This window comes from Manis javanica, chromosome 3 (assembly GCF_040802235.1).
Source record: "Manis javanica isolate MJ-LG chromosome 3, MJ_LKY, whole genome shotgun sequence".
Classification (NCBI taxonomy): domain Eukaryota; kingdom Metazoa; phylum Chordata; class Mammalia; order Pholidota; family Manidae; genus Manis; species Manis javanica.
Window position 1 is genome coordinate 4,249,000 of NC_133158.1, and position 11,959 is coordinate 4,260,958.

Genomic DNA, 11,959 nt, shown 5'->3' on the forward strand with positions numbered 1-11,959 from the left:
ACGTCACAAGCAGAGCGGGACACCTCCATGTCCAGTGTGGCAAGGACTCTAGGACAAGCCCTAAGGACGAGTCTGTAACAGACGTCCTGAATCACATGCACACAGAAGCCACCTCTACTGTGACTCTGCCCCAGCAACCCCACTACAGCCCGAGGTGGTTTGACAGGAGCCTGCCATTCAACAGCCGTATGTATAATCATATATTACTTCACTGAGCCCTTGCATGTATCTGATAATGCAATTATCTACCTTGCTCAGCTTGTCAGAATATGTAAAATATAAAACATTGAACACAGACTCGAGTGCTCAAAAGATCTATTTTCCTTATCCCTTATCCTTAAAATTTTGAATTAGGATTGCCTCTTATCTTTGAAGACAGTATCTTACACCACTACATACCCATTTTCCTGGCCAAAAGGGTTGAATAAATACTTATTAAATGGATATAAAAACGCTTAAATACTTTGGCTACTAAACATCAAGTAGAATTACCTGTATTTTTCATTTTTCTAACAAATATTTCAATGCCCATTACATGTAGTCACTGTCCAAAGCACAATGACAAAGTCCGTAGCCTCACCGTGCTTCCACCCTGGTGAAAGAGTGAGAGCATTCAGATGGGTGTTGAAGCCAATAGGCAGTATCTTCAGCAATGGTTTAGAATTCACATTTGTCAAGATAGCATTGAGGTCTAAGATTTTAAAAACCACCTAGCAGATCTTCATTTTGTAGCTCAGGTTTGTTGGTTACAGCTTTATAAAAATCCCGATAATTCTATTTGGTAAGCAAATCAGTAACCCTGTATTAAAAATTCAGAGGACAATTTGTTTCAAGGTGGAAATTCAAGAGCAGAGATATTGTTTGTGAACTACTGAAATAAATACAGTATGATTTATTTATAAATGAGAACAAATTAACAGTGAACCTGTATTTCATATGTTTAAAAAGGGGACAGTAATAGTGCTGAGTACGTAAGCTTTTATTTTTCTTTGTATTTGGAGTTTTTGTGTTTTAATTATACAAAGATGGGAAGTTCAGTTTTGTAACCTAAAAATATTTACTTATTAAAACTATATGAACACTTCCGTCAACTATACAAAAAGGACAATGAAGACAAACGTGCTTTTATAGAACTGCATGTCAGTCCTGCCAGATCCCTGTGGGGGGAATTCCCAGCACGACCTCATTCATCTGTGAGGACACAGAGCAATCCGTTTGACACACACATTCATCGACTTGTCTGGCACGGTCAGCCCTCCATTTCTTGATGGTTCCCTTCTACTGTGAATGCGTATGTCCAGTTGTCTGCTTCTTAGAGCAGACATTTACCTGGAAGAAACCATTACAATAATTAGTTAGCAGCCATTAATTTGTATCAATATGAAAAATCCAACAATCATGACATGTTATAAAACCCTTTCTCAAAAACCATTTTGATAATAAACACAATGATTTTTTTTAAAGGCAAAAATTCTAAAGAAAACCCTCCTCAGGAGGTATTACAAAATGAAATTCACAGAGTAACTTCAGATTTTAAATTACCTTCCTCATCCACCAGCCATGGGAGGAGGACTAGGGCCTCTCAGATGATTAATTCGACCCATTCTTCTCGGGGGGTTTCCTGGTGGCCTGATAAAGGAAAAAGTTGATTTCTACAGCTTAGTAGACATTACTTCAACTGTTTTTTTTTTTAACCACTCAAATAGACCCTTTTATTTAAAATAGAAACTACCATTTAGGCCAGGAATGGAAAATTCAAATATTTACATGTACCAGACACACAGTGCACCTGAACAAAGTAAATCGAGCAAGGATTGTGATGAAGTGAACGGCAGCTCCTGAAAATGCCCAACTGAAACCCGGCTCCCCTGATTTGTGCTACAGGGAGACACAAGCCAGTGGTACTTGATTTCTGAGTTTTTCACTATCAGCTGGAAATACTGAGATTTAACATTGGCCACCAGCTTTCATCTTCTCATTTAGACTTTTCCCATAGGGTATTTGGTGTACATTTTAGCTTTGCCAAATTAACTCTGATTATCAAATCAGAGGCAACTTGATTAATTTATAGTAATGCACTAAATTTGTGAAATAGAATTTAAACCTTTAATTTTCATGAGCCTAACTATGTCTGTCTGTCTATAATATCTAATTAAAATACACAGGGGTAAAATCATATACTACTATCAATTTAAGATGCTATACCCTCTTCCATCATCGTATCTGGAATCAGAGGAGCTTCCGTAGCCTCTTCTCTTTTTCACATCTTGCTGAAGCAGAGTTTTGAAACTGAAACAAGCAGAGAACAGAAGTACCACTTTCAACATCATACAAAGTGTCCGTGGTTTGATCTATCATCTCTGTGAGAGGACAACCAAACCCGCATGTCCTGAAGCCAGCTGGCCGGCACCATCTGATGCAAGCACACGTCTAAACAGAGTGTGCTATGTTCCGTGCCAAAGCCACCACTCCTTGTCTTTCACATTTGCTAATAACTCTCCGAAACTAGGAATGACTCTGAAACCAGAGTCACCCCCAACTTCCGTCCTCCACGCTACATCAATTGTCAGGTCCCAGGGTCTGTGTTCCCAGTATCCCACATCCACTGCTCCCCCATTTCCCCTGCCAACAGCCTAGGTAATGTTCCCTTGGCGGGGAGGGGCCGAGGTATGCTAGAGGCACAGGACTTTTAGTAGTCTATTTAAATGGAATTTTCTTCATTTGTGGAGGGATATATATTTGCAGAGGATTTAACTAAGTTAAAACAATACTCAATAAATAATATAGAGTAGATAAATTTTCTAAGAGGCTTTAAAGAAGTTTTGCACTGGATAACTTATGGCGTGTCCCGTTGTACTTTTTAATGGCACCACCTCTTCCATTTTACCCTAATATATGCTACATGTAGCCATCAGCTTAATATTTGTAAACCACAGGTACAATAAAATTAACATAAAGATCACAGCCTGATATTCAAACTTCTCTGCTGTCTTCTCTGTTTCTGCGCCTTGAATAACTTCCTCTGATGTCTTCCCACAATCATGCACAGCCCCTCTTGTGACAGGAAGACATTTACTGATATTAAAAGTCAGTGGAGGAAGGCCTGTCTCCCACATCTTTGCATCCCTGGAGTCCTCTGCCTGGGAGGCACTCAAATATATATTCAAACTTAAGATGAGTTAAGACTTGTTAGTAGTTGATGAACAGTTTCATAAAACAAACAACAGTGAAAGACCAAAAGACACATTTACAAATAACTGTTTGAAATTATGGTCAAGTTTAACTTTTGGTCACTGTGTCAATTCTAACCCTTCATTTAAAAAAATATTGACTTCTTTTTAAAAATCAAGACCTAATTCCCCTTGTTTACTTGTGTCATATGGAATATAAGCCATACATACACACCAAAGTCGGGAATAGTACAGAGAAAGTGAGGCGCTGCCATTTGGCATCAGAACGGGCAGGCCTGGCCCCATAGCTGCAGGCTGAAATGATTACCACCAAGGCGAAGGCACGGTCAAGCTTACTACCTCAACTGACATACCCACTCAAACGAGGTGCTTGGGCAGCTTTACCACAATGAGTCTTCATTTCTCCTAGTCAAGCTATTAATAAAAACATTTTCAAATTAAGAACTGCTTCCGAAAAGCTCACCTTGTTTAAGACACTCCACATAATGTACCTAATGTACTTCTGCTAACTAAAGGATCAGGGCTGTTATGGGCACTATTATACTTACAACAGAACCACGAACTCAGCTATTCCCCAAAAGAAATCTGTTATTAAAGATAATCTCCATGGGGATTGACTCCGGCTGTCCAACACTTGTCCTACAGGCAGAATAAGGGAACTCTGGTTAGCACTACAAATCCCTCACGCAAGATGCATGACATTTAATCAGGTAACAATCATACTCAGTTTTCAACTTCCCTTGTTGCAAACGGTGCACACCAGGCAAGGTCTGCGGTGCCCACATCACTCCTAGGAAGGGCCCATACAGCAGTATGATCTGAAGGCCATTCCCATTACATGTCAAACGCATTCGTCTGTTTGTAATTTGGGTGGGACACTTCATGTGAGAATTTTTTCCTTTTTTTAATTGTGGTGAAATATACATAAAAAAGTAGCTATTTAACCATTTTTAACTATACACTTCCAAGGCATTACATACATTGCTGAGCAACCATCACCACCATCCTTCTCCAGAACTTCATCTTCCCCAACTGAAACTCTGCACCCTTTAAATATTAACTCCTCACCTCTCCCCTCCCCCAGCTTCTGGCAACAACTCGACTTTCTGTCTCTGAATTTGACTTTTCTAAGTACCTCATACAGTATTTGTACTTTGGTGACTAGCTTATTTCACTTAGCATGTCTTTAAGATTCATCCATGTTGTAGTATGTGCCAAAATGTCCTTTTTTTTACAGATCAATATTCCACTGTATGCTTATTCTACATTTTGTTAATGTATCTGTGTATCTGTTTTTGTATCTGTTAGTGGACACTTGGGTCGCTTCCACCTTTCGGCTGTGTGAAAATGCTGCTATGAACATGGGTGTACGCTGATTTTATTTAAACTTTTTATTCAAATATTTTGAGAAAATAAATGGAATAGGTGAATATAATAGAATGTTCACACCATTTCCATTTTCCTAAGTGTGTTCAGAGTAATTCTTCTCACTTGCAAAATTTCTTTCCTATATAAAATGATTGTTTATATACACTCTTACAAATCTTTAGAATCAGTTGTTACATTAAAATTTTTATAAATCAAAGAATCTGTGTGCTCTAAGTACTGAAGAGAACTTGGCTTTTTCATTAAAATGACCACTATTTTTCTATAACGGGATGTTGTTTCTATGACTCCAGCTTTACCTTACACAAAAATAGAACTATTTCTCAAACCATTTTAAGTAACAGAAGCAGGACATGAAAAATTAGCGCTCTAGTTTCAGCCTTGCAAATCAAGAGGTGAGAATATTTTGGGAGAAGAGGAGCCGTCAACCACCTTTCCTCCATTTTTCTCAAGGTTTACTTCTCTTTCCTTGATCAACTTCCTTTCAGGTATCCACTTGGACCCGAGTTCTCTCAGCGCTATTGACAAAAAATGGGCTCCACTGAGTGTGGGTAATGGGCTTGGTCCTGCCTCTTAACTGTCTCTGCTTCACTGGCTGACGTGTGACATTTCTCTTCTCTGAGAGAAGTATTCCAAGACCAGTCATCAAATAGGATTGCAGGGAAAAAACAGGGTCATGAAGTAAGAGAAATGTTTTGTCAAGTATGAAGTGGTGATAAATACAGTCCTTCTAAGATAATAGATGTAATTGGAGTCCATCAATTCCTCCTTTGTGATTGTGAAGAACCTATTGCGTGTACTTACATCATTCTATCTTGCTTTTTGCACTTATTTACCCCTAGTTTCTAAAGGTAGGCAGCACCCGCCCCCCCAATATCCTCAAGAGAGAAGTAAGTTAGTGGAACGCAACTGACATTTCTCAAATATGACAGTGAGATTAAAGGTCCTAATAGGAACTTTATGTTATTTATGCAGATCAAATACGATAATGCATAAGCAGTCGGACACACTACAAAGAATTGCTCCATGATGCATAAATAGAAGCTGCCAGTCTTAACCACAAAGGACCTAAAACAAGGGCTACATATGCCCAAAACTAAGATGAAACTTCGTGTTTTCCTTTCGGGTCCATCAACCTACTCGATTCGAAGGATTTTGTGGGAGAAGAGAGTGAGACTTCAAAGAGCAAAGACGCCAAGTGCACTCCGTCCCGGACTTCCCACGACTACACCTTAATCAGCTCTGAAGATACACACAGAACCAGGCCCTCGTGCCCGGGACGGTGCACCAAGGCATTTACGTCACCTGCGTCAAGCAGGTGGGCACGCAGTCCTGGCACTGCTCTGACCCAGTAGTGGGTGTCCTTCCTTCCCAGTCACTCCGTGGAGTGCTGGAATTAAGTCTCTCTCAGATTCTCTCTTCCGGGAATAATTAACTTCTTACAAGGGGTATTGTTTCTTTCCGTGCCCCTTGAAATCTGGGCCAAAAATCACCGGCGCGTCCCACGCGCCCTCTCCCGGGGGCGGCGCAGGGCACCAAGGGGCTGACCTGACGTCACCCGCCTCCGAGGACGCCGAGCGGGCACTGCCTACGTCTGGGACGCTGAAATTAAATTAAAGCGCTTGAACTTCCTGCGCCTCAGTCCTCATCCGCGCACCTGCCGGCACGGGGATGTTGCGGAGGCTTCGAGCACCACGCCGACGGGGTCGCAGCGTTGCCTTAACTAGTTACGGCCGCGGACGGCCGGGCGCAGGCACCACAAGCAGAGGCTCTACGAGGGCGAGGGCGCCGGGCGCGGTCCTCACCGAGGGACCCCGTCCATAGCAAGACGCCTCGCCAAGCCCAGGGCCGCCAGAGGCGCGGGGCCGGCGGGTGAGGATGGGAGAAGCCCGCCCCCGTGGCCCCGCCAACTCACCGTTCGAGATGTAAACCATCCTGCCGCGCCCCCACTTCCCCGCCTGCGGAGCGACTGAGGGGCCGGGCCCCTCTCGGCTTCCGTATCGCCCTCCGCGCCCCGCCCTTGGGCGTCACAGGCCGCGGAGACTGGAGAGGTGGTCAGAGCCCATTGGTTGCTAGGAGGGACCTGCCCCTGACGGGCGTTTTAGCTTCGTCACGTCCGGCAACTTCCGTTAAACGTCGTCGGAAGGGCAGGTGACCGGAAATGACGTTTGAGATTTAGCCTGTAAGCGCGCGCTCTCCTGTTGCCTTTTCGAAATTCAGCCTGGGATGTTCGCTTTCGTCACCCGGAGAAGAGAACCTGTTTTCTAGTGGTTTCATAGGCCCAGAGTCGGGCGAGCCGCGGCTGTCAAGTGTGCAGGGGCTTGAAGGGTCTTTTCTCCCAAGTGAATGTGTGTTATTAAATGCATACTAATGTCTTCCTATAGTATGTGAGTATACGAATAAATTGAGGTATATATTTATTAAATGTAGATATAATACCAAAACATTTCATATAAGAAATCAAAATAAACCCGTTTTAAGAATCTTTTTGGTCCTTCTGAATTGATACGGCTCATTAAAAAATACACTGAGTATTTTTGGAAAAAAATCCTGTAGCAATGTAGTTGAGGGACGTGTTTTAGTTCATAGCTTTCTGTCAGCGAAATTATATTATACAAAATGAGTTCAATGATACTCATGGAAGGAAGTTCCTCAGAATTTTCTAGAAGCGCAGATACTTGAGGGCGCGGAGGGAGGTGCCTTCTGGGCTGATGCGGTGACCAGACCCTGAAGAGCCTGATTGTCACTGCGCCGTAGGGGGCACACAGGCACCCTCTCGATGTCTTCATTCTGTTTAAAACCAGTGTTTCTGTTCTTGGTTCCCCAGAAGTGAATGGAGTTTTATCAGCTCTTGCCTGGCAGCTGAGAAAAATAAATAGCCCTTTCCCTGCTTGCTCCTTATTGATGGTTACTGCGTGCCATCGTTGTGGAGGTAAGAAGATAACTCACGGGCACTGATTATGGGACACCTTCCAAATGCTGATGGGTGTCCACTCTGTGCTGGCTGTGGGCTCCTTTCTGTACCTGGGACGTGGCAGTCTCATTCCTGTCTCAAGGCCTTTGTACTTGGCTGTCAGTTCTGTGTGGAGTCGTAAGGGCTGCTTTCTCCTCCCCCACACCCCACGGGTCGTCTCCTAATCACCCTTCCTAAAATTAAACTGAAAACTTCACTTTGGAAATAATTACATTTTGCATTTAACAGTGATGGTTAAGATTGCAAGTATATTCTAATATCTAGAATAAACAAATATTTAATTTCACGTTGACTTTTTGGGAAGCATCCCCCACCCCGACCCTCCCCCCCTACTCCCCACTCCCCACTCCCCACTCCCCACAAAAAAATTGCCTGGTAGGACAAGACAGCAACATCCTTCACTTTTGGGATTTTTGCAGCATGATCATAGATGATCATTTTTGCAAAAATATCAGAGGGGGGTCAATTTTTCAAGGACCTTTCATAACCTGGACCAAGCCACCCTTACCCCTTATCTGCTCTACTCTAGTTGCCTTGGAACTCAAATCCCAGCCCCTACTTTTACCAGCCTTAGGCAGTTTTCACACTGCAGCAAGAGTGATCTCAAAATGGAAGTCATCTCTTTCCTGTGCCTACAACCTGTAGACACTAAAATTTAGTGATTTCCTATTGCTCTTGAGGTAAAATCCAGTTTCTTGTCATGGTCTGCAGGCCCATCATGACCTGTCCACTAGCGGGTCCCTTCCTTTACACCTCCTGCTGCAATCCCCAACCAAATTGCACTCCAGCAATATTGTTCTTTTAGTTTCTTGAACACTACAAGTTCTTTCCTACCTCCAGGACTCTGCTCTCATCCCTTCAGCTGAACTGATGGTTGTATGACTCTACAAGTCACTTTATTAAACTACTTGAACTCGTTTTCTGCATCAAAATGGGAAAATGTTCACAGAAATTGAAAATGCTATCTTCCTTGGAGAATTTGGTTGATTTAAAAGGCTGGGAGTTCATTGGTGGTCTCTAAATTATGTGATCAGTTTCGTTAGTGAGCCTGTGTGGTTCTGTTTAAACAGTCTGTCTTTAAATACACAAGGCATGCCTTGATTTAATGTTGTGGTTCCATTACAGGAAGATAAATACTATTCCAATTATAATTTCCAACGTTTTAAACTTGTGATCTGGTTTTAGCAACTTTGATAACTGTAATGGAAACTGTTAGTGTGGTGAATGGGCAGGAATACTGGTCCAGATTTGTACAGTAAACCCATCAGAGATTTAGGTATTGGTTGCCTTCTGTTCTTGGAGCACTGACTGATCATTAAAAGCAGATTTTTAATATTTTTAGAATTGTATTCTCTAGTACAAAAAAGGTATTGCATTCTAAGCCTTACCCTAAAGTTGGAGTAAAGAAATATAACAGAAATGTACCTTCTGTGAATGTGTTTATAAGTCTCACCATAACATTGAATTTTATATTTTGAAAAATTAGAGTATAGCTGTATGCTCATTGATTTTAAAGAACGTATGGTTTATTATTATTAGTCACTAAATGATTGGAGCAGAGCATTTAATAGTCCTTAGACCTGTCTTTGTTTTAATGTGATACCTGTACATGATACAAAAATCAGAAGATACGGATGGATATTCCATGAAGAACAATTGTCCTTTCCCTCTCTGTCATCCACGATGCTGCATTTTGATCCGCTAGCTTAGTCTGATACATTTGCTTAGTGAGTTCCTCTTGGGCAATAGAACCTTAATGACAGACTCATCTCACGTTCCACCTTCACTTGGATCTTGGACAAGCAATTCTTCACTCACCGATTAGTTCTTTAATGTTCTTAAAATGCTTTTTCCCATTATTTTGCCTGGATTTTTTTTTTTTAGTTGTCTTCAGAAGGAGATTTACTACAAATTACCTAATCCTCTGTAACAGAAGTGGAAGTTGATGCATTTACATAACCGAGTCCATGTAAAACTCCAGTTAGATCTTAGATTAAGCACTTTTAGCATTCTGTAATGTATATATAAATATATTTTCCAGAACAGCGGTTTTCCTTATACAGTCAAAATACATTATTTCTTATGGACAGAAAGATTCATTGTAAGTAGTACATTAAAATGTGTGGGTGATGTAAAAATATTTATTTTTGCCAGTAAACATTTCACTTTTCATCTTTCTACAACTGAAGAGGTGAATGAAACCTTATTTTGGTTGGGCACTTTTGGTCCTTTTCATGATAGGTTCAATGAAAATAGGTTTAGTTTATAGTCTTAGAGAAAAGTTCCCTAAGGCTCAGTGATGGGTGTTCCTTGGAAAGATTGTCAGCGAGGCTGGAACGGAAACTCACTGTCTCAACTAGGCGGTTAGATAAGCTGCTGCGGGTACCTCAGCTTCACTGTATTTTTTCTTACTAATGGAGTAAGAAACAACTTGGTTAATATCACCCAAGGTCAAATAGGTTCTCAACTTCGAAGAAAGCACCTTTCACAATGACCACTAATGCATCTCTTTTGCTCTGTAATTCTGACTTGTTTTTGGTGTGACGTATGAAACAGAGACTCTGAAAATGGAGTCTGGCAGCTGAAGAGGTGTTGCTTGATGTTATTTTCTCGTTCATTTTGAATGCATTTGCTTCTCCTTGATGGTACCCAGTCTTTCACGTTCAGACTGAGACATTTCACAAGTGTGTCAGAGACCATCTGGAAAGAACAGTGGGAAAGCAAGGGGAAACACATATAGTCGCCTTGGGTTGCTGACCAGCCTGGTCTCTCTGGACTTTGTGCCGCAGCCAGCCCTGGCATGGGAGAGGAGCAGGTGCAGAGGCTTGGCGACAGGGCTGGCATGCCAGACAGAGAGCTGTCACTCAGGCTTGCTGTTTCAGCGGTGCCGTGGGAGAATGAATAGTTCACACTAACATTTAATAGGCTAACCAGTACTGGGAGCTCAGTTTGGGGACTGTTCCAGCATGAGGACGCGACCCGGAATATGACCTAGCCATTTCACTGGAGTCACTATTTTTAGAAATGTAAAATTCCAAAGAAAACCCACTAAATTACACTTTTCCATCATAAGACTTGAAAATGTTAATATCCTATACCCATCATTTCCGTTTCTAGAATTTATTTTAAATAAAGAATGAGACGTGTTGAAACATTTATGTGCAAGGATATTTACCTCAGTGTTATTTGGAATAAAAAAATGGAAGCCATATACCTCTGCAACAGTAGGGGATTGGCTAAATTTTGGATTACAGTAGTACACTGTGCATTAAAGTAGTGGGAAGTCATTCGTGATATATTAAATGAAAGAAGCAGATGACAAAACAGCATGTACACTTACATCAATGCAAAAACAGAGAAGAAATGTATGCATATGAAAATATACTAGAATTGGGGTATGAGAGCTGTAATTTTCCTCTCTCTGCATTTCTATAGTTCCCAAACATGTATTCCTTTTATACTTAGAAATATCAGTAGAACCAAATATCAATCAAAATACCAGTAATTTTTTTAAGTTACATTTGTTAGAAACGGAGGGTTCATCTCTAGTTTCATTTTAATTGTTTGGACGAATCTTAAAAATATTTATTTCTAGCCCACCTAGTTGAGGTGACAGCAGCCTCCCTGACAGTGAGCTTCCTTTTCCGGCCTAGCTATCTTTCCAAGGAACACTCATTACTGAGCCTTATAGAACTTTTCTCCAAGACAACAAAATAAACCTATTTTCATTGAACCTACCATTAAAAGGACTAAGAGTGCCAAACCGCTATCTAGCGGAAGTGATAGAAAATTAATAGCCAAAGGATTTTTCTCAGGTAGTTAACTTTTTGGAGTACATTTGAAAGGCCATTGTATTCAATAAGGTTGTGTCGCTTTGTCTGATTGCCCTGGTACACACAAGTATACAAATGGACAACCAACCCAGGTGAGTTAGTTGATGTTTTTTGGCTTTGCCTGCAAACGACTAGAGTCTAGTAAGAATCAAGTAAGCATATTTCAAACTCCTTACTAGTTAGCTCACAACAATCCTGACTACTGATCAAGATGAACACATATGTTCAAATTTTGTGAATGATCTGTTGGCAAGGTTACTGATTTAAAGCATTCATTTCAAACGTGCATTTTCCAAGGGTCCTATCATAGTGCTAAATGAAAAAAATTTAAAGGGCCTTTATAAACCTTTAGTCCTCTTCTGGGCAGCTGGCTGATTGTTAATAGACAGTAGAGTCATCTTACCATGATTTGAACAATGCTGGAAAAATGGCCTGTGAGTCAAGAAAATTATGGAATTTGATGTGATGGAAAATAACTTGAAACAAGCAAATCCTCAAAATAAATGAGTGAAACAAACCCAAAAGGTTGCTGTATGACCCTTTGATCTTCCTTTAATGGAATTTAAAGATTATAA

The 11,959-nt window shown here is 41.1% G+C and overlaps 1 protein-coding gene across 1 annotated transcript; it reads right to left on the reverse strand.

Annotated features, from left to right (window-relative positions):
* Positions 1-1,538: 1,538 nt before the first annotated feature.
* SELENOK (selenoprotein K) lies at positions 1,539-6,631 on the reverse strand. The gene is made up of 4 exons (XM_017668855.3): positions 6,493-6,631; positions 3,740-3,830; positions 2,206-2,289; positions 1,539-1,629 (listed from the first exon to the last, which is right to left on the reverse strand). Exons 1-4 carry the CDS (start codon positions 6,509-6,511, stop codon positions 1,539-1,541), a joined length of 285 nt encoding a protein of 94 aa, XP_017524344.2. The 5' UTR covers positions 6,512-6,631.
* Between the last annotated feature and the right edge of the window lie 5,328 nt (positions 6,632-11,959).